The 22,406-nt window shown below is 49.4% G+C and overlaps 1 protein-coding gene across 4 annotated transcripts in view; it reads left to right on the plus strand.

Annotated features, from left to right (window-relative positions):
* Positions 1-22,406, plus strand: part of TIGIT (T cell immunoreceptor with Ig and ITIM domains) — a 33,005-nt gene that overhangs the window by 3,939 nt on the left and 6,660 nt on the right. For 3 of the 4 annotated variants that reach the window (XM_073577080.1, XM_073577081.1, XM_073577082.1), the window contains 3 exons: positions 3,788-4,120; positions 4,246-4,346; positions 7,198-7,447. In XM_073577080.1, coding sequence (XP_073433181.1) covers positions 3,788-4,120; positions 4,246-4,346; positions 7,198-7,362 — 599 coding nt within the window. In that variant the 3' untranslated portion in view covers positions 7,363-7,447. Of the gene's footprint in view, positions 1-3,787; positions 4,121-4,245; positions 4,347-7,197; positions 7,448-22,406 lie in introns of those variants that run through there. The other variant, XM_073577083.1, reaches the window with a different exon arrangement.

The raw sequence follows: 22,406 nt of genomic DNA on the forward strand, positions 1-22,406 counted from the left end.
CCCCCTGGCTATTCCCTTGACAAACACCTGCAGAAAAATATGCACTGCACAATTAATAAATAATTACGTCAACATTGTCAGGAAAATATGAAGTATTTCCTATTGCCCTAAGGTACACATACAGAGCTCCTGCTGCCCCACCCCCATTTGGTTTGTGCAGTGTAACACTGAGCTTCACAATGCAGCCACTCTATCTATTCTATCCCCTCTCCCACCTTCCTTCAGCAGTATGGTCAATTTTACTACCCAGACCAGTGTAGAGCAGTTTATCCCTCCAAGATTTATATTTCCTTTGTCTATTCCAGGTCGAATTTAATAAAACACAATAATCCGAGAGACAGAAAAAATATATTTTCAGAATCGGTATAAGTAAAGCTACACACAGCAGCGTTTTGTGGCTTACAGGGTCCTCAGAAATTGGAGAAATAGTTTCAGCGCCGCAGTAGCCCGCAGACATGGCATATTTGGTCTCAAAAGAAAGACAATTTCATAAGAGAAAATATAATGCCCCTGCTGTCACTCTGTGAGCCCCCCAGCCAGAGGTATGGCAAGTAGAAGTTTTTAATAACTTTCCAAAAGGGGTGTACATCCTCTAACACAGCCCACCAAGTGAGGTCAGCAATGGAGGAGTCCCTAAGTTTATGGGCAAACTGTAAAACAGGAACAGCCATTTTGTAGGGTTTTCAGACCTGGGGATGACAGCGAACATCCATGCTGTGGACTGAATCCTTCTGTTTGGAAACCCCCCCTCCCCTCATCGACACGCCATACCAGTGACTGAGATGTAGTAAGTTTCTTATTTTAATCCCTTTTATTTCTTACTGTCTGTACATACTGTATTTTGTCTCCATGTGTAATATCTTTTGTATTTTTGTAAACACTGCCTATATTTTCTGGCGTAAACTTATAAATTTACTAGTTTCGTTCTTTTGCGCTATGATCGAACCGACACATACTCCGTGCCAAAACACGCCACCTTTTGGGTTGGTTCCTGGCCCAATATAGGTTTTGATATCAAAAGAGGAACTGGTGGCAGCATTGCATCCTGGTAGTATTAGGGAACCCTGGCTGCGACGGATCGGAGGATATGTGTGTATTCCCTGCCTGGGACTGGTGATCTACATACCGCCCTCACTGCAGAGTGCCTGATAGCCAGTACGCGACAAGGCAGCCTTTCCGGCAACTACTTAGCCTAGGTGCAGTTCCCTGACTGACCTGAGGGGATAAGGGGGTTATCTTCCCCCTAACCTTGACAAATATAAATTAATTAGCTATTCCTCTCTCTTCCTGAATTCATTACCCTGCCAATTCACAGGTCATTGTCCTGTGTGTGTCCCCCCATAAATGGTCTGTAATCACATTGTGATTTCCCCCCAAGTTCTCTCTCCCATGCCAAGAAAACAGAAAAACATTCACCAATTGACGAACCCGCATGGCGCCGCTTTCCTGATCGCTATTGGTTTCTTGTAGCATGATTCTTGCTGAATGACACAGGATGGGTGACAACAACACTGTGCCACCTACGTCATATAGAAGGCGCTGAGCAAGAAGCCAAGGATGGCGCTCTGCAGCTTTCCTTCTATTATCATGGAGTGGCGCTGAGGGAAGGTGTTCTTCGCTCCCTGCCCAATGCTGCGCTAACAGTGAAGAAGTCACGTTTAATGAGGGCAGTCTGACTGTGGACCCCTGTACATCCACCCCAGGTGGTAGCCCAGATTGCCCTTATTATAATCCTCCCCTGGTCACTACTTTCTCTAATAGTAGGAAGGACAATGAGAACTCACAGGCTTTCTCTACTAGTAGGTAGGGACGCTTTAGTCTCACCCCTGATCCTGCCTGGAATTGACCCACTTGAGACCAGAATTTATGCGATTTTTACACCTGAGCAGTCATGCATGCCATAGAATACTAGAATGTTAGAGTTGGATGGGACCCCCGGGTCATCAGGACCTCCAGGGTCATCGTGTACAACCCCCTGCTCAATGCTGGATTCACTAAACCATCTCAGACAGATGTCTGTCCAGCCTCTGAAGATTTCCATGGAAGGAGAACTCACCACCTATTGTGGCTGCCTGTTCCACTCATTGATCACCCTCACTGTCAAAAAGTTTTTCTAAGGCTATGTGCACACGGTGCGTATTCTGCGTAGGAATTTTCAGCGCAGAATTTACTAAAGCCGCAGGTCAAATGACCTGCATTTTTTCTGCGGATTTAGTGCTTTTTTGGTGCAGTTTCACTGCATGTTTTGTGCGGTTTTCCACCTGCGGATTTCTAGAATGGAGCAGGTGGAAAACTGCAGCAAAAGCGCACAAAAGAAGTGACATACTGCTTTTTTCATTCTGCACCAAATCCACGCGGAAAAAAAGCAGCATGTGCACAGCGGATTTTGTTTCACATAGGCTTTAATGCTACTGTACATCACATGCAGTTCCGCTGCATATATGCAGGGCCAAATCCGCTGCGTATATGCAGCAGAATCCGCACTGTGTGCACATAGCCTCATATCCAATTTGCATCTTCTCCCTTTTCAGTTTCATTCCATTGCTTCTCGTATTTCCATGTGCGAATGAGAATAATGATGATCCCTCTACACTGTGACAGCCCTTCAGATGTTAGTAGACAGCTCTTAGGGTATGTGCACACGCTGCGGTTTCTGCTGCGTTTCTGCAGCGTTTTTGGCTCTGCAGAAACGCAGCAGATTTTGCTGCGTTGTACAGTACCTTTATTTCCTATGGAAATAAAAAAAAGCTGTGAACATGCTGCGTTTTTTTCCGCGCGGTTTTGCTGCGGTTTACAATCCGCAGCATCTCAATTGTTTGGTGCAGAAACGCTGCAGTTTTACACCTCATCCATTATGAGGTGTAAAACCGCAGGGCAAAACCGCAGAAAAAACGCAGATAATCCGCAGAAAAACCGCAGCACTTTGTCCTGCGGATTTCCTGCGGTTTTCTCTACAAAATCCGCAGAGACTAAAAACTACGTGTGCACATACCCTTAGTCTCCTTATTTCCAAGCTAAACATTCCCAGACCCTTTATATGTTTCTCGTAGGACATACTTTGCAGTCCGCTCACCATCCTTGTAGCTCTTCTCTGAACTTGCTCCAGTTTTTTCAATGTCTTTTTTAAAATGTGGTGCCCAGAACTGGACCCAGTATTCCAGATGTGGCCTGACCAAGGAGGAGTAGAGGAGGATAAGGACTTCACATGATCTAGACTCTATGCTTCTCTTAATATATCCTAGAACTGTGTTTGATTTTTTTGCTGCTGCATCACACTGTTGACTCATGTACAGCCTGTGATCTATTAGTATACCCAAGTCTTTTTCACACCTGCTGTTGCTTAGTTCTATTCCTCCCATTCTATAGATGCAATTTTAGTTTTTCTTGCCCAGATATAGAATCTCACATTTCTCCCTCTTAAATACCATTCTACTAGTCACTGCCTATCGTTCAAGCTTATCTAGATCCTTCTGAATCCTTTCTCTGTCTTCTCTAGTGTTAGCTATCTCTCCAAGCTTTACATTGTCTGCAAATTAGATTAGTTTATCTTCAGTTCCCAATTCCCAGAGTTGCCCAGACCAATTTTCACAACCACCGTCAGTACAGAGTCCTGTGCAGTACAGAGAGGAAGTCTCCAGTGCAGCAGCTTCGACTTCCTGTACTCAGTGTTGGCTTTACATCCTTTTATTGATTAGTTGATGCTATTCTGTAGGACAGTGGTGGGAGTTGAGGGGGCCATGGATCATTCTGGAATATTCTGCTGACAGAGGGTCTTTAATATTTACAGTAGTTGCTGTGGCGGAAACGTTCCTCAGAACGCAGAATATTACAGCTACAGACGGCAGTAGTGTCACCCTGAGGTGTCAGCTCCTCATACAGGACACCAAAGTTGTCCAAGTCAACTGGAACTTCTGCAACGATCTGCACATCGCGTATCATGTGAATGACCATGAGACTGAGGGAATGGTGATGTCGGCATTCTCAGACCGGGTGACCCTGGCAAACGATTATGGGATTGTCATCTCAGACGTCAGCAGGAACGATACCGGCCAGTACTGCTGCGTCTTCAACACCTTCCCACATGGAGTATATACCGGGAGGATTTACCTACAGGTTGTATGTACGTATCACATAGGATCAATTTAGATACATGGCTCAGGAGTCAATATCACACGTGAAGGGCTTAGATACACCAGAACCGAGATTACACTCTATGACTTGGTGTTTTACTCTTTTTTTCTCCAGCAGAGGACTCTTGGACACGTGGACCTTATCTTTGGATCGGATCAGGACTTGGGATCCTTCTTGTGGTCACAGTTATCGTCACCGGGAGTTTCTATTACAAGGTGAAGCGCAAATAGAGTGAGTTGTGTCTACAGCCAGACGGGGCAGGAAGGAGTCATGTGGGGTCACTACTTTTATCCAATGTCACCCCCCCAGATATGAAGTCTAGAGATGGGCAGACACCTGGATGCTCGGGTCTGGTGGGTTCGGCCGAACAGTTACAAAAAGGTTGGGTTCGGGTACCAGAACAGTACTTGAATGAGGGGCTTGAACATCCAGTGTTTGCCACGCTGTCATTACTGCCGATCAGAGAGCCGCGGATCTCGCGCTGTCAAAAGACCGCGTGAGCCAGCAGCTGTGATCGGCGGTATAAAGTTTACCTCTGGTCACTGGTGTCAGCTGATGGGACTACCACTCCCATCAGCCTACTCCTACTAATAACAGCAAGAGCAGGAGCGGCTGATGAGTGTATTCATTAGACGGCTCCAGAGCTGTAAATAATCATTTAAAAAAAAAAAAACGGTGTGGGTTCCCCCAGTATTTTTGATAACCAGCCAGGCAAAACTCACAGCTGGGGGCTGCAACCCTCTGCTGTCAGCAGGCCCGAATTGGTAATATGCCCAACCGGGCCGCTGTCATGTGGGCCACGGGCGGCAGCACCTGCTCATCTGGCCGCTTGCCAGCTGATGCGGCCACTGGCCTGGCTGTTGTCCCTGCCGCCGGCCCTCTCTGCAGGCACGGCGGTTATAGTTTACAATCCTTCTGGGATTTTTCTATCCCTCACTGCAGGAGGGAGATAAGCCGCCACGCCTCCCCCAACGCACCCCATCCTCGCCCTAGCATGAGACCTCCCCCCCACCCCCGCAGCCACTCACAGCGCCGCTTGCCTGCTCTCTTCTCTGTACACAGGACCTGTGATGAGGTCACAGGAGGGGAGGAGTCAGGGGGTCACATGATCAGGAGTCTTTGTCCAGACCCCTGACTCCGCCCCTCCTGTGACCTCATCACAGGTCCTGTGCGCACAGCTCTGCCTCTTGGTGTCTGCAGGACTCTGCTGTGCTGGTTGTCATGTTGCTGGATGAGGGAAGTATGTGTGGGGTCAGGAAGGGTTTACAGGGTAGATGTAGCCGAGCCGTGTGTGTACGAGGTGTACGGAGCGGAGCCATGTGTGCACGAGGTGTACGGAGCGGAGCCGTGTGTGTACGAGGTGTACGGAGCGGAGCCGTGTGTACGAGGTGTACGGAGCGGAGCCGCGTGTGTACGAGGTGTACGGAGCAGAGCGTGTGTGTACGAGGTGTACGGAGCGGAGCCGTGTGTGTACGAGGTGTACGGAGAGGAGCCGTGTGTACGAGGTGTACGGAGCGGAGATGTGTGTGTACGCGGTGTACGGAACGGAGCCGTGTGTGTACGAGGTGTACGGAGCGGAGCTGTGTGTGTACGAGGTGTACAGAGCGGAGCCGTGTCTACAAGGTGTACGGAGTGGAGCCGTGTGTACAAGGTGTACGGAGCGGAGCCGTGTGTACAAGGTGTACCGAGAGGAGCCGTGTGTGTACGGAGTGGAGCCACATGTGTACGGGATGTACGAAGCATACAAAGCGGGCTTTTCCCACGGACACAGGAGTACACGGCGGAGCCCCGAGGAGCATTTTAAAACTCACACATGACGTTCCACCGGAAATGATGTGCTGGAAGCTGACCAGAAATGAGGTAATTTCATGAGGAAATTGTGTCGGAACTAGGAATGCTTCAGATCCATCACCATGTCCTCCTCTGACAGCGCAGACAGCAGGATCGCCTTGGAATCGGGGTTGCCGGCCATGTGAGCGGATCATATGTCCTGCATCGGGAGGCTCAGGTGGGCACTACAATAGGAGCCGGGCTGCTATAGTATCTTTGTAGAATCTTTCTTTCTCATTCTCTTTTCTGTCTTTCCCTCATTTTCTTTCTATCTCTCTGTTCTTTCTTTCCCCTCTTTCTTTCTTTTTCTTTCCTCTCTTTCTCTCTGTTCTTTTTCTTTACTTCTTTCTTTCTCTCTTTGATCTTTCGTCTTTCTCTCTCTGTTCTTTCTTTCTCTCTCGCTCTCCTTTCTTTCTCTCTCTCTGTTTTCTCTCTTCCTCAGTACCAGTCAGTGTGATCAGCAGTGCTAAATGGGTGCGGTTGGGCGTGGACATGGTTGTAACTAGTTCCGAAATGGATGTGGCTGGGGAGTGGCCTAAAATGCGCAGCGCGCCGCAGTCTTTGTCCCTCTTTCCCTTCTTCAAAACTTGATAGGTATGATAGGGGCGGCTATGACCAGGGGGGTCTGGTTGCCCAATGGATAGCAGTTCTGCCAGGAATTCTGTCACCGTGCGTACAAAAGGGGACAGAGCTTTGGGAGGAGTACTATACCTAAAAGCAATAAATAGGACTGAGCTGAAATACTGGGCACAGCTGTGACTACATGTTATATAGTCGTGTTAATCTCCTCTCACTTCTTGTAACCTACAAGTGTACAAAAATATTGTATAGTCACCATATGACTAGTGGGCCTGTGTAACTTCAAATGCCAGGGCTGAATTTTAGTCCCAGTCCGGCCCTGGCTGTCAGCTTCAGCAAGGCTGGTCATCAAGAAAATTTTACCACCAATCAGAAGCACTGTTTGCTGCGCTGTCATGCACATGACTGCGTGACAAACACTCGGTGTTCGGGCAGCCGAACCCAAACAGTAACATGGACTTCCTGGTGAAGTCCATGTTTGGTGTCTGAGCCTGAACAACATGTGTTCGGTACGGATGCTGAACTTTACTGTTCAGGTTCGCCCAACTCTAATGAAGACGATTGCATAGACCCCCAACCTGGTCACTGTAGGTCCCAGATGGGTTTTATTGTTACGGGGATGATGGCAGCCATTATATTGTGTAATTTTTTTTTTAGAAAAAGAAATCCGGTGCCTTCTACTCCAATGTCATGGCTAAGACACGAAGAGTTGGTCCCATAAGTGCGAATATCCCAAATTCAGCCCAGGTCATACCCACAGATGAAGACTCAGAGAGGGAAGTGAGCAATGAATACTTTAATGTCATCCTGTACAACATGTAAGACGCTGGAAATGCACAGACGTGTGCGCTCAGTGTCAGGAGGCTGCTGTCAGCTGTAAATAAAATATGGTCTTTCAGAAATAAATCACATTTCCTAATTTTGTAAGACATCACCACAATATGCAGTGGTAACCTATACATGGATCTACAGAGAATGGAAACTACAGCCCCCAAACTTCTGCCAAGACATGCTGGGAGTTGTGGTATTGAATAATAATTTATCACGTTGAGTCTGAATTCACCCTTGTGTCCAACAGAAAGTCTACTCATCTTCCAAACACAATGCAGCTTTTATTTTTCCAAAACTTTTGAAGAAATTAAAGCTGCCCTGTAATTGGTTGCTTTGGGTAACACGGAGAGAAATATTATCACTTTTAAAAAATATCCCCCTTTGGATAAGACCACCTCTTCTTCACACCAGATTTCTTGTGACAGATTTTTAGTTCCACCATACATTATACATGGTGGCCATGTTTTAACCTATTGATGCAACTGATGGATTTTTGTGTGGTCATCTCAAAGTACATTACATATTAGCCAAGTGTGGGGGAGTAGTCATGCCTCCCAACCGTCCTGGATCTAGCGGGACAGTCCAGAAGTTGGGGAACTGTACTGGGAGGTTGGAGGACTCAGATGAAGTAAAATATAATAGTGAAACCTACAGATCCTTCCGTCACCATTCTGTCTGGGTAAAGATGGAGGAGAGACCTGCATCTCAGGAGGAAATGGTGGAAAGACCTGTGGGGGTGTCATCCTGTTTGGAAAAATAAACAATAAGTATAAACTAGGGGAAATATATTGTGTGGAGGAGACCGTCGAGGAATCATGTGCGGGAACTGTGAGCGCAGCATGCTGTGTGTGGTAGACATTGGTGTATGGTAAATTTCCCCACATAGTATAGTGCCTCCACAGTTGTGTGTGGTAATCAATGTGCCATAATGGAGGGAAGAGTAAATACAAATATGCAGTTTGCATCTTAACATATTATGGGGACATCATACTGTGTGTGGGGGAATGTACTGTGGGGACATCATACTGTGTGTGGGGGAATGTACTGTGGGGACATCATACTGTGTGTGGGGGAATGTACTGTGGGGACATCATACTGTGTGTGTGGGGGAATGTACTGTGGGGACATCATACTGTGTGTGTGGGGGAATGTACTGTGGTTACATCATACTGTGTGTGGGGGGGAATGTACTGTGGGACATCATACTGTGTGTGGGGGGGAATGTACTGTGGGACATCATACTATGTGTGGGGATAATGTACTGTGGGACATCATACTGTGTGTGTGGGGGAATGTACTGTGGGACATCATACTGTGTGTGTGGGGGAATGTACTGTGGTTACATCATACTGTGTGTGGGGGGGAATGTACTGTGGGGACATCATACTGTGTGGGGGGGAATGTACTGTGGGGACATCATACTGTGTGTGGGGGAATGTACTGTGGGGACATCATACTGTGTGTGTGGGGGAATGTACTGTGGTTACATCATACTGTGTGTGGGGGGGAATGTACTGTGGGACATCATACTGTGTGTGGGGGGGAATGTACTGTGGTTACATCATACTGTGTGTGGGGGGGAATGTACTGTGGGACATCATACTGTGTGTGGGGGAATGTACTGTGGGGACATCATACTGTGTGTGGGGATAATGTACTGTGGGACATCATACTGTGTGTGGGGGAATGTACTGTGGGGACATTATATACTGTGTGTGGAGGAATGTACTGTGGGGACATCATACTGTGTGTGGGGGAATGTACTGTGGGGACATCATACTGTGTGTGTGGGGGAATGTACTGTTGTCATGATCACGTGTGTCAGGACGCAGATGATGTCGCAAGGCGAACCCATAACACACGTGACCCTGGATACACCGCCTCCAGTGGGGCGAATTTAAATAATAAAGCGTGCAGGTGGATACGCCGCCTCCACCTGGCGGATTTAGGTATTACACGCCATGCATACATATATCTGGAAACACCGCCTCCAGTAAGGCGCATTTAAATAATAAATGGGGGAACCTGGGTAACTTTAACAATGGTGGGCCCTGCGATAGGGAATGGGGGACGTGGAGACCTCCTAAGCTCCCCTGAGCCAGTGTCCCTGCACTCCTTACATCCCCTAAACAGGCTCCGCACCTGTCGCCGCACGCGTACCTTAACGCCCTTGCTCACCCTGACCCTAAACCCTCACTAGGGAATGGGTCGGTGCGGAGACTAATCCCACCACTGCACTAATAACACACATGAGGAAAGAGACAATACAGGGGAAACACCACTTAGCTTTGCTCTGTTGCGTGCGCTCCTAGCAACAGAGCCCTCCACCTGAGTGCATCTTCTCCTCCACCTGGATCCATCACCATAACGGGATCCTTCACCTTAGTGCAGCCTTGGAGCAGAGTCCAACACCAGTTGCAGCTGCTTAGTACCAGAGTCCCAAGGAAGTGTTCAGCTTCTGCCACGAAGTCAAGCATGCTTGAGTCCAGCTCAGCGGCCAAGTCCCACATGGTGAGTGCCACTCTCCATAGTAGCCACTCCACCAGGCCATGCAGACACTTCCCGCTGACTCCATCACTGCGACCCCACCACGCCATGCGAGCCCTTCGTCCAGACACCATAGCTGCAACACGTCCCCCCTGGCTAAGCTGCGCAGGACTCCTCACCAGCTCCATACTTCCTCCAGGCTCTCCCACACAAAGTGAAAGCAATCTCACAATATCACAGGCAGTGATTGAACACCCTGAGCACACCTTTATAGGGTGTCACACCTGATCCATAATTAAGTGAACATTAACCTAAACCTAAGGTGCGATACCATTCCCCACCACCGGGCAACTTAGAATGAACGACACCACGTGATAATTCTAATGGCCACCGAGGGCAATCACGACACACTTTGGAACCAAAGGAAAAAAAGTTCACTTAATGCATTTAATACCGCCAGATCCAACACAGGATCATGACAGTACCCCCTCCTTAATGAGGGGCCTCTGGACCCTCAAGACCACCCCTCATTAGGGAAACACCCACAGCGGGGACACCCAGACCCTGAGTTCACCCCACCATTACCTGACACTTCAGATTTATGACAAACGCACCGCTGATATTGGCAATAAAGTTCCTTTTGGAGGCACCACTCATCTCCACAGCGCCGACCTGGGGAACGAGTTAATGTATGTGTATGTTTGCTCAGAGCTGATCAGACTCCACAACACATTTCCACAAGATGTTTTTTGGTGGCACACATACACGCTCGTTCACACACAGGTCCGGACCTGAACGTTTATTGCACACATACATTTGTCATTTTTTGGTGAACTCACTCTGAACTAGACAGCAGAGGCGTCCCCCTGTGTCACCACACTCACACCCCCGCTATTCACCAAGGGACACCACCCTCCAACCCTTTCACCATGAGGACTGCGCCTCCTAGGGTTGGTTAATGGCGAGGGTAGAGATTTGTCCCTACTCCCCCGCAGCACACCTGCTGCACACACCAGGAGGAGAAGGGGACGGGAAATGGAGGAAATATACACTCGCTGGTCACCTCCACACGACCAGGAGGGCGGCTTCTTCGATGGTATGAAGATTTGGCGTAAAACCCCGCGGACTATCACACCAGTCAGCTCACCACAGGGGCGTACCCCTTCACCTCAGGGAATACCAGGCAGCTCCGTGGGGCACCATTCCTCCCACCTGCCTGGGTGCGCCCGCCTGCATGAACCAGTCCTGCTCCCCAGCAGCGACTCTAGGGGGTTTTAGTACCATAGCCGCAGGAATATGGAGGAAAATATATATATACTCGCTGGTCGCCTCCACACGACCAGGAGGGGCGGCATCGAAGATTTGGCATGAGCCCCGCGGACTATTCACCAATCTGCTCACTACAGGGACGTACCCCTTCACCTCAGGGAATACCAGGCAGCTCCATGGGGCACCATTCCTCCCACCTGCCTGGGTGCGTCCCCTGTAAGAGCAAGTCCCGCTCCCCAGCAGCGACTACACACCTAGTCTGCTCACCACAGGGATGTACCCCTTCACCTCGGGGAATACCAGGCAGCTCCGTGGGGCACCATTCCTCCCACCTGCCTGGGTACCTCCCCGTGCGAGAGCAAGTCCCGCTCCCCAGCAGCGACTCTAAGGGCTTTTGCCAGACCGCAGCCGCCATTTTTTTTTTTCTCTGGTTATCTAAGCAGAGGCCCCAGACTGTGATAACTGCTGCTGCAGCGGCTCTAAACACCTTGCCGCTCCCCACTCACATCAGTGAGGCCCGGCAGCAATTACTCAGCGGTCTCCACATGGCCAAAGCTCACCAGAAAAAAAAAACTGTAGGGCCTGTGATAATGTCATGATCACGTGTGTCAGGACGCAGATGATGTCGCAAGGCGAACCCATAACACACGTGACCCTGGATACACCGCCTCCAGTGGGGCAAATTTAAATAATAAAGCGTGCAGGTGGATACGCCGCCTCCACCTGGCGGATTTAGGTATTACACACCATGCATACATATATCTGGAAACACCGCCTCCAGTAAGGCGCATTTAAATAATAAAGGGGGGAACCTGGGTAACTTTAACAATGGTGGGCCCTGCGATAGGGAATGGGGGACGTGGAGACCTCCTAAGCTCCCCTGAGCCAGTGTCCCTGCACTCCTTACATTCCCTAAACAGGCTCCGCACCTGTCGCCGCACGCGTACCTTAACGCCCTTGCTCACCCTGACCCTAAACCCTCACTAGGGAATGGGTCGGTGCGGAGACTAATCCCACCACTGCACTAATAACACACATGAGGAAAGAGACAATACAGGGGAAACACCACTTAGCTTTGCTCTGTTGCGTGCGCTCCTAGCAACAGAGCCCTCCACCTGAGTGCATCTTCTCCTCCACCTGGATCCATCACCATAACGGGATCCTTCACCCTAGTGCAGCCTTGGAGCAGAGTCCAACACCAGTTGCAGCTGCTTAGTACCAGAGTCCCAAGGAAGTGTTCAGCTTCTGCCACGAAGTCAAGCATGCTTGAGTCCAGCTCAGCGGCCAAGTCCCACATGGTGAGTGCCACTCTCCATAGTAGCCACTCCACCAGCCCATGCAGACACTTCCCGCTGACTCCATCACTGCGACCCCACCACGCCATGCGAGCCCTTTGTCCAGACACCATAGCTGCAACACGTCCCCCCTGGCTAAGCTGCGCAGGACTCCTCACCAGCTCCATCCTTCCTCCAGGCTCTCCCACACAAAGTGAAAGCAATCTCACAATATCACAGGCAGTGATTGAACACCCTGAGCACACCTTTATAGGGTGTCACACCTGATCCATAATTAAGTGAACATTAACCTAAACCTAAGGTGCGATACCATTCCCCACCACCGGGCAACTTAGAATGAACGACACCACGTGATAATTCTAATGGCCACCGGGGGCAATCACGACACACTTTGGAACCAAAGGAAAAAAAGTTCACTTAATGCATTTAATACCGCCAGATCCAACACAGGATCATGACAACTGTGGGGACATCATACTGTGTGTGTGGGGGAATGTACTGTGGGACATCATACTGTGTGTGGGGGAATGTACTGTGGAGACATCATACTGTGTGTGGGGGAATGTACTGTGGGGACATCATACTGTGTGTGGGGGAATGTACTGTGGGGACATCATACTGTGTGTGGGGGAATGTACTGTGGGGACATCATACTGTGTGTGGGGGAATGTACTGTGGGGACATCATACTCTGTGTGGGGGAATGTACTGTGGAGACATCATACTGTGTGTGGGGGAATGTACTGTGGGGACATCATACTGTGTGTGGGGGAATGTACTGTGAGGACATAATACTGTGTGTGGAGGAATGTACTGTGGGGACATCACACTGTGTGGGGGGAATGTGCTGTGGAGACATCGTACTGTGTGTGGGGGAATGTACTGTGGGAGATCATACTCTGTGTGGGGGAATGTACTGTGGGGACATCATACTGTGTGTGGGGGAATGTACTGTGGGGACATCATACTGTGTGTGTGGGGGAATGTACTGTGGGGACATCATACTGTGTGTGGGGGAATGTACTGTGGGGACATCATACTGTGTGTGGGGGAATGTACTGTGGGACAACATACTGTGTGTGGGGGAATGTACTTTGGGGACATCATACTGTGTGTGGGGGAATGTACTGTGGGAACATCATACTGTGTGTGGAGGAATGTACTGTGGGGACATCATACTGTGTGTGGAGGAATGTACTGTGGGGACATCATACTGTGTGTGGAGGAATGTACTGTGGGGACATCATACTGTGTGGGGGGAATGTACTGTGGGGACATCATACTGTGTGTGGGGAATGTACTGTGGGACATCATACTGTGTGTGGGGGAATGTACTGTGGGGACATCATACTGTGTGTGGGGGAATGTACTGTGGGGACATCATACTGTGTGTGTGGGGGAATGTACTGTGGGGACATCATACTCTGTGTGGGGGAATGTACTGTGGAGACATCATACTGTGTGTGTGGGGGAATGTACTGTGGGACATCATACTGTGTGGGGGGGAATGTACTGTGGGGACATCATACTCTTTGTGGGGGAATGTACTGTGGAGACATCATACTGTGTGTGGGGGAATGTACTGTGGGGACATCATACTGTGTGTGGGGGAATGTACTGTGAGGACATAATACTGTGTGTGGGGGAATGTACGGTGGGAACATCATACTGTGTGTGGAGGAATGTACTGTGGGGACATCACACTGTGTGGGGGGAATGTACTGTGGAGACATCGTACTGTGTGTGGGGGAATGTACAGTGGGACATCATACTCTGTGTGGGGGAATGTACTGTGGGGACATCATACTGTGTGTGGGGGAATGTACTGTGGGGATATCATACTGTGTGTGGGGGAATGTACTGTGGGACATCATACTGTGTGTGGGGGAATGTACTGTGGGGACATCATACTGTGTGTGGGGGGAATGTACTGTGAGGACATCATACTGTGTGTGGGGGAATGTACTGTGAGGACATCATACTGTGTGGGGGGGAATGTACTGTGGGAGAATCATACTGTGTGGGGGGAATGTACTGTGGGGACATCATACTGTGTGTGGAGGGAATGTACTGTGGGGACATCATACTGTGTGTGAGGGAGAATGTACTGTGAGGACATCATACTGTGTGTGTGGGGGAATGTACTGTGGGGACATCATACTGTGTGTGTGGGGGAATGTACACTGTATGCAGAATTATTAGGCAAGTTGTATTTGAGAGGATTTTTTTTATTATTGAACAACAACTATGTTCTCAATCAACCCAAAAGACTCAAATATCAAAGCTTAATATTTTTGGAAGTTGGAGTGGGTTGTTTTTAGATTTGGCTATCTTAGGAGGATATCTGTTTGTGCAGGTAACTATTACTGTGCAGATTTATTAGGCAACTTAATAAAAACCAAATATATACCTATCTCACTTGTTTATTTTCACCAGGTAAACCAATATAACACAAAATTTAGAAATAAACATTTCTGACATTCAAAAGCAAAACGAAAAAAAAAATCGGTGACCAATATAGCCACCTTTCTTTACAATGACACTCACCTTCCATCCATCCATAGATTCTGTCAGTTGCTTGATCTGTTTACGATCAACATTGCGTGCAGCAGCCTCCACAGCCTCCCAGACACTGTTCCGAGAGGTGTACTGTTTTCCCTCCCTGTAGATCTCACATTTTATGAGGGAACACAGGTTCTCTATGGAGTTCAGATCAGGTGAACAAGGGGGCCATGTCATTATTTTTCTCTAGTCACTTTCCACGACAGCCACCTTGGAGGTTGTCTCCCCGCCCTAATAGGGGACAGGAACACAAAGAGGTTAAATAACCCTCCCCTTCCTGCTACCTTAGTGTTTTTCCTGTCCCCTATCGGGGCATGAAGAGGTTACAAGGGGCTGCCGTAGCCAGTGAGCGGAGCCCCTATGTACTCACAGCTGGGCAGCCAAGGTCGGGGGGTTTGCCTCTCCTCCTCCAAGCGCTGCTCCCGCTTCCACCGCTGGTGTGACTCGGGACGTCGGCCGCTCCTCCCGCGCCCTCCGGGGTAAAGCGGGGCGGTATGGTGCCTGCCGGGGTCCTGCAGCAGCTCCCCGGCTTCCTCCTTCCTCCCACGCTGTAATGGAGGCCGCGCACGTCTGAGGGGGCGGGCAGTAGATCGGAAGGGACGGTGGCGCGCACTTCCAGTTTGCGTTCCCCGGGCGTTCCTGTGATGGGAAACGCGCGCCGGCACCTGGGAAAGGGATCCGAGCACAGCGGGGGTCGAGCGATGGTTCCTCCCCAGGGACAAGGGGAAGGAGGAGCACCCAGCAACGAACGCAGCAACACCCAAATAAGGGTGCCACGGCTCCAAGGTAAGCGCAGTGTATCTGTGGTGTGTACAGACACGGATGGTGAGAAGCCCTCGACTGCAGCATCTGCGGAGCCCAGCGTTCCCCCTCCTACAGTTAGTAGCAGGGCCGGTCCCTTGTCTGTCAAAATTGGTGGCACAGGTCTGAGTAAGCCTTCTCTTGCTTCTTACAGGAAGACAAGGCCTCTGCCCCTAGAAACCCCCGCAAATGTGGTATATGTGGTGCCAGGTTTCCTTCTGACTATAAGAAGAAGTTATGCCAACCTTGTACGCAGAATATCCTGCGTACCGAGCAACCCTCCCTATTTGACAGCATAAAGACTCTCATTAGACAGAAGGTTCAGACCTTCATGGCAGCCCAGACCCCGGTGGCTCAGGGCCCTCCCCCAAAAAAGAGGAAAAGGGCACCTACGGAAGCCGACTCAGATTCAGGAGAAGTCCGTTCCTCAGGATCGGAGGATATTTGGGTGGAGGAGTTGGTCTCCATGGTAAGAAATACCATGGGAGTGGAGGAGGAGGTCAAGCTCTCAGTCCAGGATGAGATGTTTGGGGGGTTGAAACCCAGGGGTAGAAAGGGTTTCCCGGTTCATGAAGTTATACAGGACCTAATAGCTCAGGAGTGGTCCTCCCCCGAGAAGGCACTCACTGTGCCCTCTGAGCTAAAAAATCGGTTTCCCCTAGAAGGTGACAATTCTGTTTGGGAGATCCCTAAGATAGACGTTCAAGTCTCTAAAGAAAACTAAGAAAACGTCCCTGCCCTTTGAGGATGCTTCCCAATTGAAGGATCCTATGGATCGCAAAATAGAAAGTCACCTCAAAAAGTCCTGGGGAGCTTATATGAACCTGCTCAAAGCAAATATTGCATCCACCTGCGTAGCCAGATCTTTGTTCTTCTGGCTGCGTACGTTGGAAGACCACCTATCAGGGGGTACCCCCAGAGATGAAATCTTAGACTCCCTGTCAATCCTCCAAAAGGCAACAGGTTATTTAGCCGATGCTTCAGGAGAAACGGTACGGGTAGCAGCAAGGTCCCTAGTCCCTCGTCGCTCCATCGGTAACCCGACTGAACCAGGACGTATCGAAAGCCCTACGGATACTCGAGACCCTAGGGTGGATTCTGAATCTCCAGAAATCGGCCCTCTATCCTTCCCCGAAGAAAAAATTCCTGGGGATCCTCTTAGATTCAGAGAAGAGGACGTCCTTTCTTCCCGAGGATCGTCAGGCAGACCTTCGGCAGAGAATAATTCGGTTCAGGGACCAAAGGGCACCGACGCTGAGGGACGCCATGTCTATCCTGGGTTCCCTGACATCGTGCATTCAGGCGGTATCCTGGGCACAAGCTCACACGCAAGTCCTCCAGTCATACGTCCTGGTAAACGCAAGTGTGGCGACCCCAGGGGTATGGTCGCCACACTGGCTTTGCCTTCCTCCAGGGGAGGGTAATGCCAGGCTTGGAAGCAGTGATGGGTCTCTCCAGCAGTTAACCTAATGCATGCAACACAGTTCCACTCCGGGCCAGCAGGGGGAACTCTGAACCAGGATTCTGGAAAGGGGTGTCCTCTGAGGGCCAGGAGGGAAAGAGTTCAGATAGTCTGCGGAGGGTGAAGTGTGCAAACGGGAGGTGCGAAGCTGAGAGGTTGAGCTGCGGAAGGCGAGCTCCCTCAGCTTGAGAGCGCACAGAACTGGAGCCTGGTCTCCACGGTGGTACGGATACTGACGGTCCTACCACAGATACCAGAGGAGTAGGAGACTGTAAATGCCCTGCTCCCAGCAAAGACTTGGGACACAACAGCAATTGACTAGTGAGCCAGGACTCAGGAGAGGAGTCCCCGAGAGAGGCTACAGCTGTCTGTCATACAAGTAAAGTTCTAGGAACATCTGAAGAGAGGCATTTCAGAGTAACTAAGTACTGGAGTGCTTCACACTACAAAGCCCTAGGAAGGATACTGCACAGCCCTTCTGCTGAGAGAGAATCCTGATCTGCTTCCAGGCTAACCTGCTCCAATACCATCTGTAATCAGGACTCTGGACTGCATATACTCAGTAAAGGTACAGAAACTACAACCGCTGTGTCTTGTCTGTTCACTACGCTTTCGGCACTGCTACATCCCCATGCCAGCTACATCTACACTGCCCTGGGACTACAGCTCCACCTGTGGGGAGCTTTACCATCTAAGCTGCACATACCATCAGTCCCAGTGGATCTGTATGCAGCGTTGGCCTAACACCATATTTTCCAAACACCACGGGTGGCATCACGAACTATCTTACCATTAACTACATCTCCCCATTGCTTGGGCGCCCAGGGCCACGGACCGGGTCACCGCTGCTGTGACACATCCCCCTGACACCGGCCTGGTACCGAGTACCCCACAGCCCTGGGAGGGCAAACTACAAGGAAGTACCCAAACAACCTATCAAGAAAGGTTCCACTTCCAGGACACGTAAAATCGGCCCTCTTGTGGCTGAACTACCGGAACTTGAGACGAGGAGTAAGCTGGGATCAGTTGCCTCTGAAGATATTATGTACCGATGCCAGTCTGAGAGGCTGGGGAGCCGTGGTCGAGGATTCATACTTCCAGGGACGGTGGCCCCAGGACATAAGATCCAGATCCTCAAACCTAAGGGAATTGATGGCAGTGGAAGAATCACTGAAAGCCGCATCTGCCCTTATCAGGAACCATCACGTTCGGATATACTCCGACAACGTGACCACGGTGGCATATCTCACACCAGGGGGGCACGAAGTACGCCAGTCTAAAGAGGGTGGCAACAAGAATCTTCCTCTGGGCAGAGAAACACCTGTTATCTATTTCCACGCGGGGTCAGAAAACATTCAGGCGGACTTCCTGAGCAGGAAGGACGTCCATCCAGGAGAATGGTGTCTGAACCTGGAAGTCTTACAGGCTATAGCCTTGAGATGCGGAAACCCAGAGGTCGACCTATTTGCAAGTGCGCAAAATGCAAAAGCGACAACCTGTTTCTCCCTCAGTCACACGCACGGAGCTCGGGGGACGGATGCATTCGCCCATCCATGGGCCTTCAGACTGGCCTACGCTTTTCCCCCAATCCCTATGCTGGCAAGAACGTTACAAAAGATCAGAGCAGACAAGGTCACGACAATCCTGGTGGCTCCTATGTGGCCGGGACGAAGCTGATACAGCGCTCTGTTAGACATGGCCCAGGAAGGTCCCTTGCTCTTACCCAAAAAGACCGACCTCCTCTTTCAAGGTCCCTTACTGGAACCCAAACCCCACCAAGTTATGTCTAGCAGCTTGGTTATTGAGGCCGACATTCTAAAGGCCAAAGGGCTATCGGATGAAGTTATCCGAACCCTTCAAAAAAGTAGAAAGCCGGTAACAAAACGCAATTTATAGCAAAATATGGAAAAAATTTTGCTCCTGGTGCCTTCCGGGGGGCCCTGACCCCACCCATCCCAATATTGCCCAGGTACTAGATTTCCTACAAAAAGGGTTAGATCTAGGACTCACCCCAAGCACATTAAGTGTGCAGGTATCTGCCCTTTGCTCCTTTTTTGACCAAGACCTAGCCAAACACCGCTGGGTAAAGCGATTCATGACCGCGGCAGGCAGAATTCGCCCTTTGCTCCCTAATCGGGTTTCCCCTGGGATCCTAATTTAGTACTCAATAGCCTAACACAGGCTCCGTTTGAGCCCCTGTCAGAAATTCCATTAAAAATTCTCACACTCAAAACAGTGTTTCTTGTGGCAATCACATCGGCTAGGCGGGTGGGGGAGCTACAGGCCCTGTCAGTACAGGAACCATACCTCCTACTCAACTCGGACAGTATAGTGCTGCGCCTACATTAGACCCCGCCTTTATGCCCAAAGTGGTGTCAGACTTTCATAGAAGTCAGGATATCGTGTTGCCCTCATTTTTCCCAAATCCTTCTAATACGAAGGAAGGAAAATTCCATTCCTTGGATGTCCGCAGAGTGGTTCTCCATTACCTCGAATCAACCAGGGATTAGAGAATCAATCAGAACTTGTTCCTTCAATATTCAGGAAGGAATAAAGGGAAGAAAGTGGCAAAGAACAAGATAGCAGGTTGGATCAAGCAGTCCATCTCCCTGGCATATTCTTCAAGACATCTCTCTCCTCCCGAGTCGCTAAAAGCCCACTCCACTCGATCAGTCGCTACATCCTGGGCAGCAAGAGGAAACGCGTCTTCGGAGCAGATAGGCAGAGCTGCCACCTGGTCCTCGAACACACCTTTACCAAACACTATAGACTGAATTTCAATAAGGATCTGACATTCGGCAGACGCGTCCTGCAAGCCGTAGTCCCTCCGTAAAAAATTAACGTTGGCATGACTCCAAGGTGGCTGTCGTGGAAGGTGACTAGAGAAAATAGAATTAGACTTACCGGTAATTCGGTTTCTAGGAACCTTCCACGACAGCACTAATTTCCCTCCCTGTATGATGTTTTTACCTGATGATTCCTGCTCTACTGGCGGTAACGGTTCATGCTAGTACATTCAGAAAAAACACTGAGGTAGCAGGAAGGGGAGGGTTATTTAACCTCTTTGTGTTACTGTCCCTTATTAGGGCGGGGAAACAACCTCCAAGGTGGCTGTCGTGGAAGGTTCCTAGAAACCGAATTACCGGTAAGTCTAATTCTATTTTTCTTCTTTTAGACCTTTACTGGCCAGCCACTCTGTGGAGTATTTGGATGCATGTGATGGAGCATTGTCCTGCATGAAAATCATGTTTTTCTTGAACTATATCAACTTCTTTCTGTACCACTGCTTGAAGAAGGTGTCTTCCAGAAACTGGCAGTAGGTTCGGGAGTTGAGCTTCACTCCATCCTCAACCCGAAAAGGTCCCACAAGTTCATCTTTGATGATACCAGCCCATACCAGTACCCCACCTCCACCTTGCTGGTGTCTGAGTTGGAATGGAGCTCTCTGCCCTTTACTGATCCAGCCTCGGGCCCATCCATCTGGCCCATCAAGAGTCACTCTCATTTCATCAGTCCATAAAACCTTAGAAAAATCAGTCTTAGGGTGTGTGCACATGCTGCGGATTTTGCTGCGGATTGATCCGCGCGGATTTTGCAAAAAGACCTGCGGTTTATCTGCGGATTAGCCTGCGGTTTTGCCCTGCGGTTTATCATCTCTACAATACAGGAGATGGTAAACCGCTGCAGAATCCGCAGAAAGAATTGACAGCAAATCCGCGTGGAAAAATCTGCACCGTCTGCACTGCGGTTTTTGATTTCCATCCTATGTGCACACACCCTTAAGATATTTCTTGGCCCAGTCTTGACGTTTTATGTTATGTTTCTTGTTCAAAGGTGGTCGTTTTTTATCCTTCCTTACCTTGCCCATGTCCCTGAGTATGGCACACCTTGTGCTTTTTGATACTCCAGTAACGTTGCAGCTATGAAATATGGCAAAACTGGTGGCAAATGGCATCTTGGCAGCTTCACGCTTAATTTTCCTCAATTCATGGACAGCTATTTTGCGCCTTTTTTTTATCAACACGCTTCTTGTGACCCTGTTGGATATTTGCTTGATTGTTCAGTGATCACGCTTCAAAAGTCTGGCAATTTCAAGACTGCTGCATCCCTCTGCAAGACATCTCACAATTTTTGACTTTTCAGAGTCCGTCAAATCTCTTTTCTGACCCATTTTGCCAAAGGAAAGAAAATTGCCTAATAATTAAGCACACCTTATAAAGGGTGTTGATGTCATTAGACCACACCCCTCCTCATTACAGAGATGCAAATCACCTGATTTACATAATTGGTAGTTGGCTTTCAAGCCTATACAGCTTGGAGTAGGACAACATGTATAAAAAGGATGACGTGATCAAAATACTCATTTTCCTAATAATTCTGCACACGGTGTATTGTGAGACTATCACTGTGTGTGTGGGAATGTACTGTGAGGACATCATACTGTGTGTGGGGGGAATGTACTGTGGGGACATCATACTGTGTGGGGGGATGTACTGTGAGGACATCATACTGTGTGGGGGGATGTACTGTGAGGAAATCATACTGTGTGTGGGGAATGTACTGTGGGGACATCATACTATGTGTGGAGGGAATGTACTGTGAGGACATCATACTGTGTGAGGGAATGTACTGTGGGGACATCATACTGTGTGTGGGGGGAATGTACTGTGGGAACATCATACTGTGTGTGGGGGGAATGTACTGTGGGGACATCATACTGTGTGTGGGGGAATGTACTGTGGAGACATCATACTGTGTGTGGGGGGAATGTACTGTGGGGACATCATACTATGTGTGGAGGCAATGTACTGTGTGGACATCATACTGTGTGGGGGAATGTACTGTGAGGACATCATACTGTGTGTGGGGGAATGTACTGTGAGGACATCATACTGTGTGTGGGGGAATGTACTGTGGGGACATCTTACTGTGTGTGGGGGGAATGTACTGTGGGGACATCATACTATGTGTGGAGGGAATGTACTGTGGGGACGTAATACTGAGTGTGTGGGAATGTACTGTGAGGACATCATACTGTGTGGGGGGGAATGTACTGTGGGGACATCATACTGTGTGTGGGGGGAATGTACTGTGGGGACATCAAACTATGTGTGGAGGGAATGTACTGTGAGGACATCATACTGTCTGTGGGGGAATGTA

Source organism: Dendrobates tinctorius, unplaced genomic scaffold (assembly GCF_039654945.1).
Source record: "Dendrobates tinctorius isolate UK_male_01 unplaced genomic scaffold, ASM3965494v1 ptg000054l, whole genome shotgun sequence".
Classification (NCBI taxonomy): domain Eukaryota; kingdom Metazoa; phylum Chordata; class Amphibia; order Anura; family Dendrobatidae; genus Dendrobates; species Dendrobates tinctorius.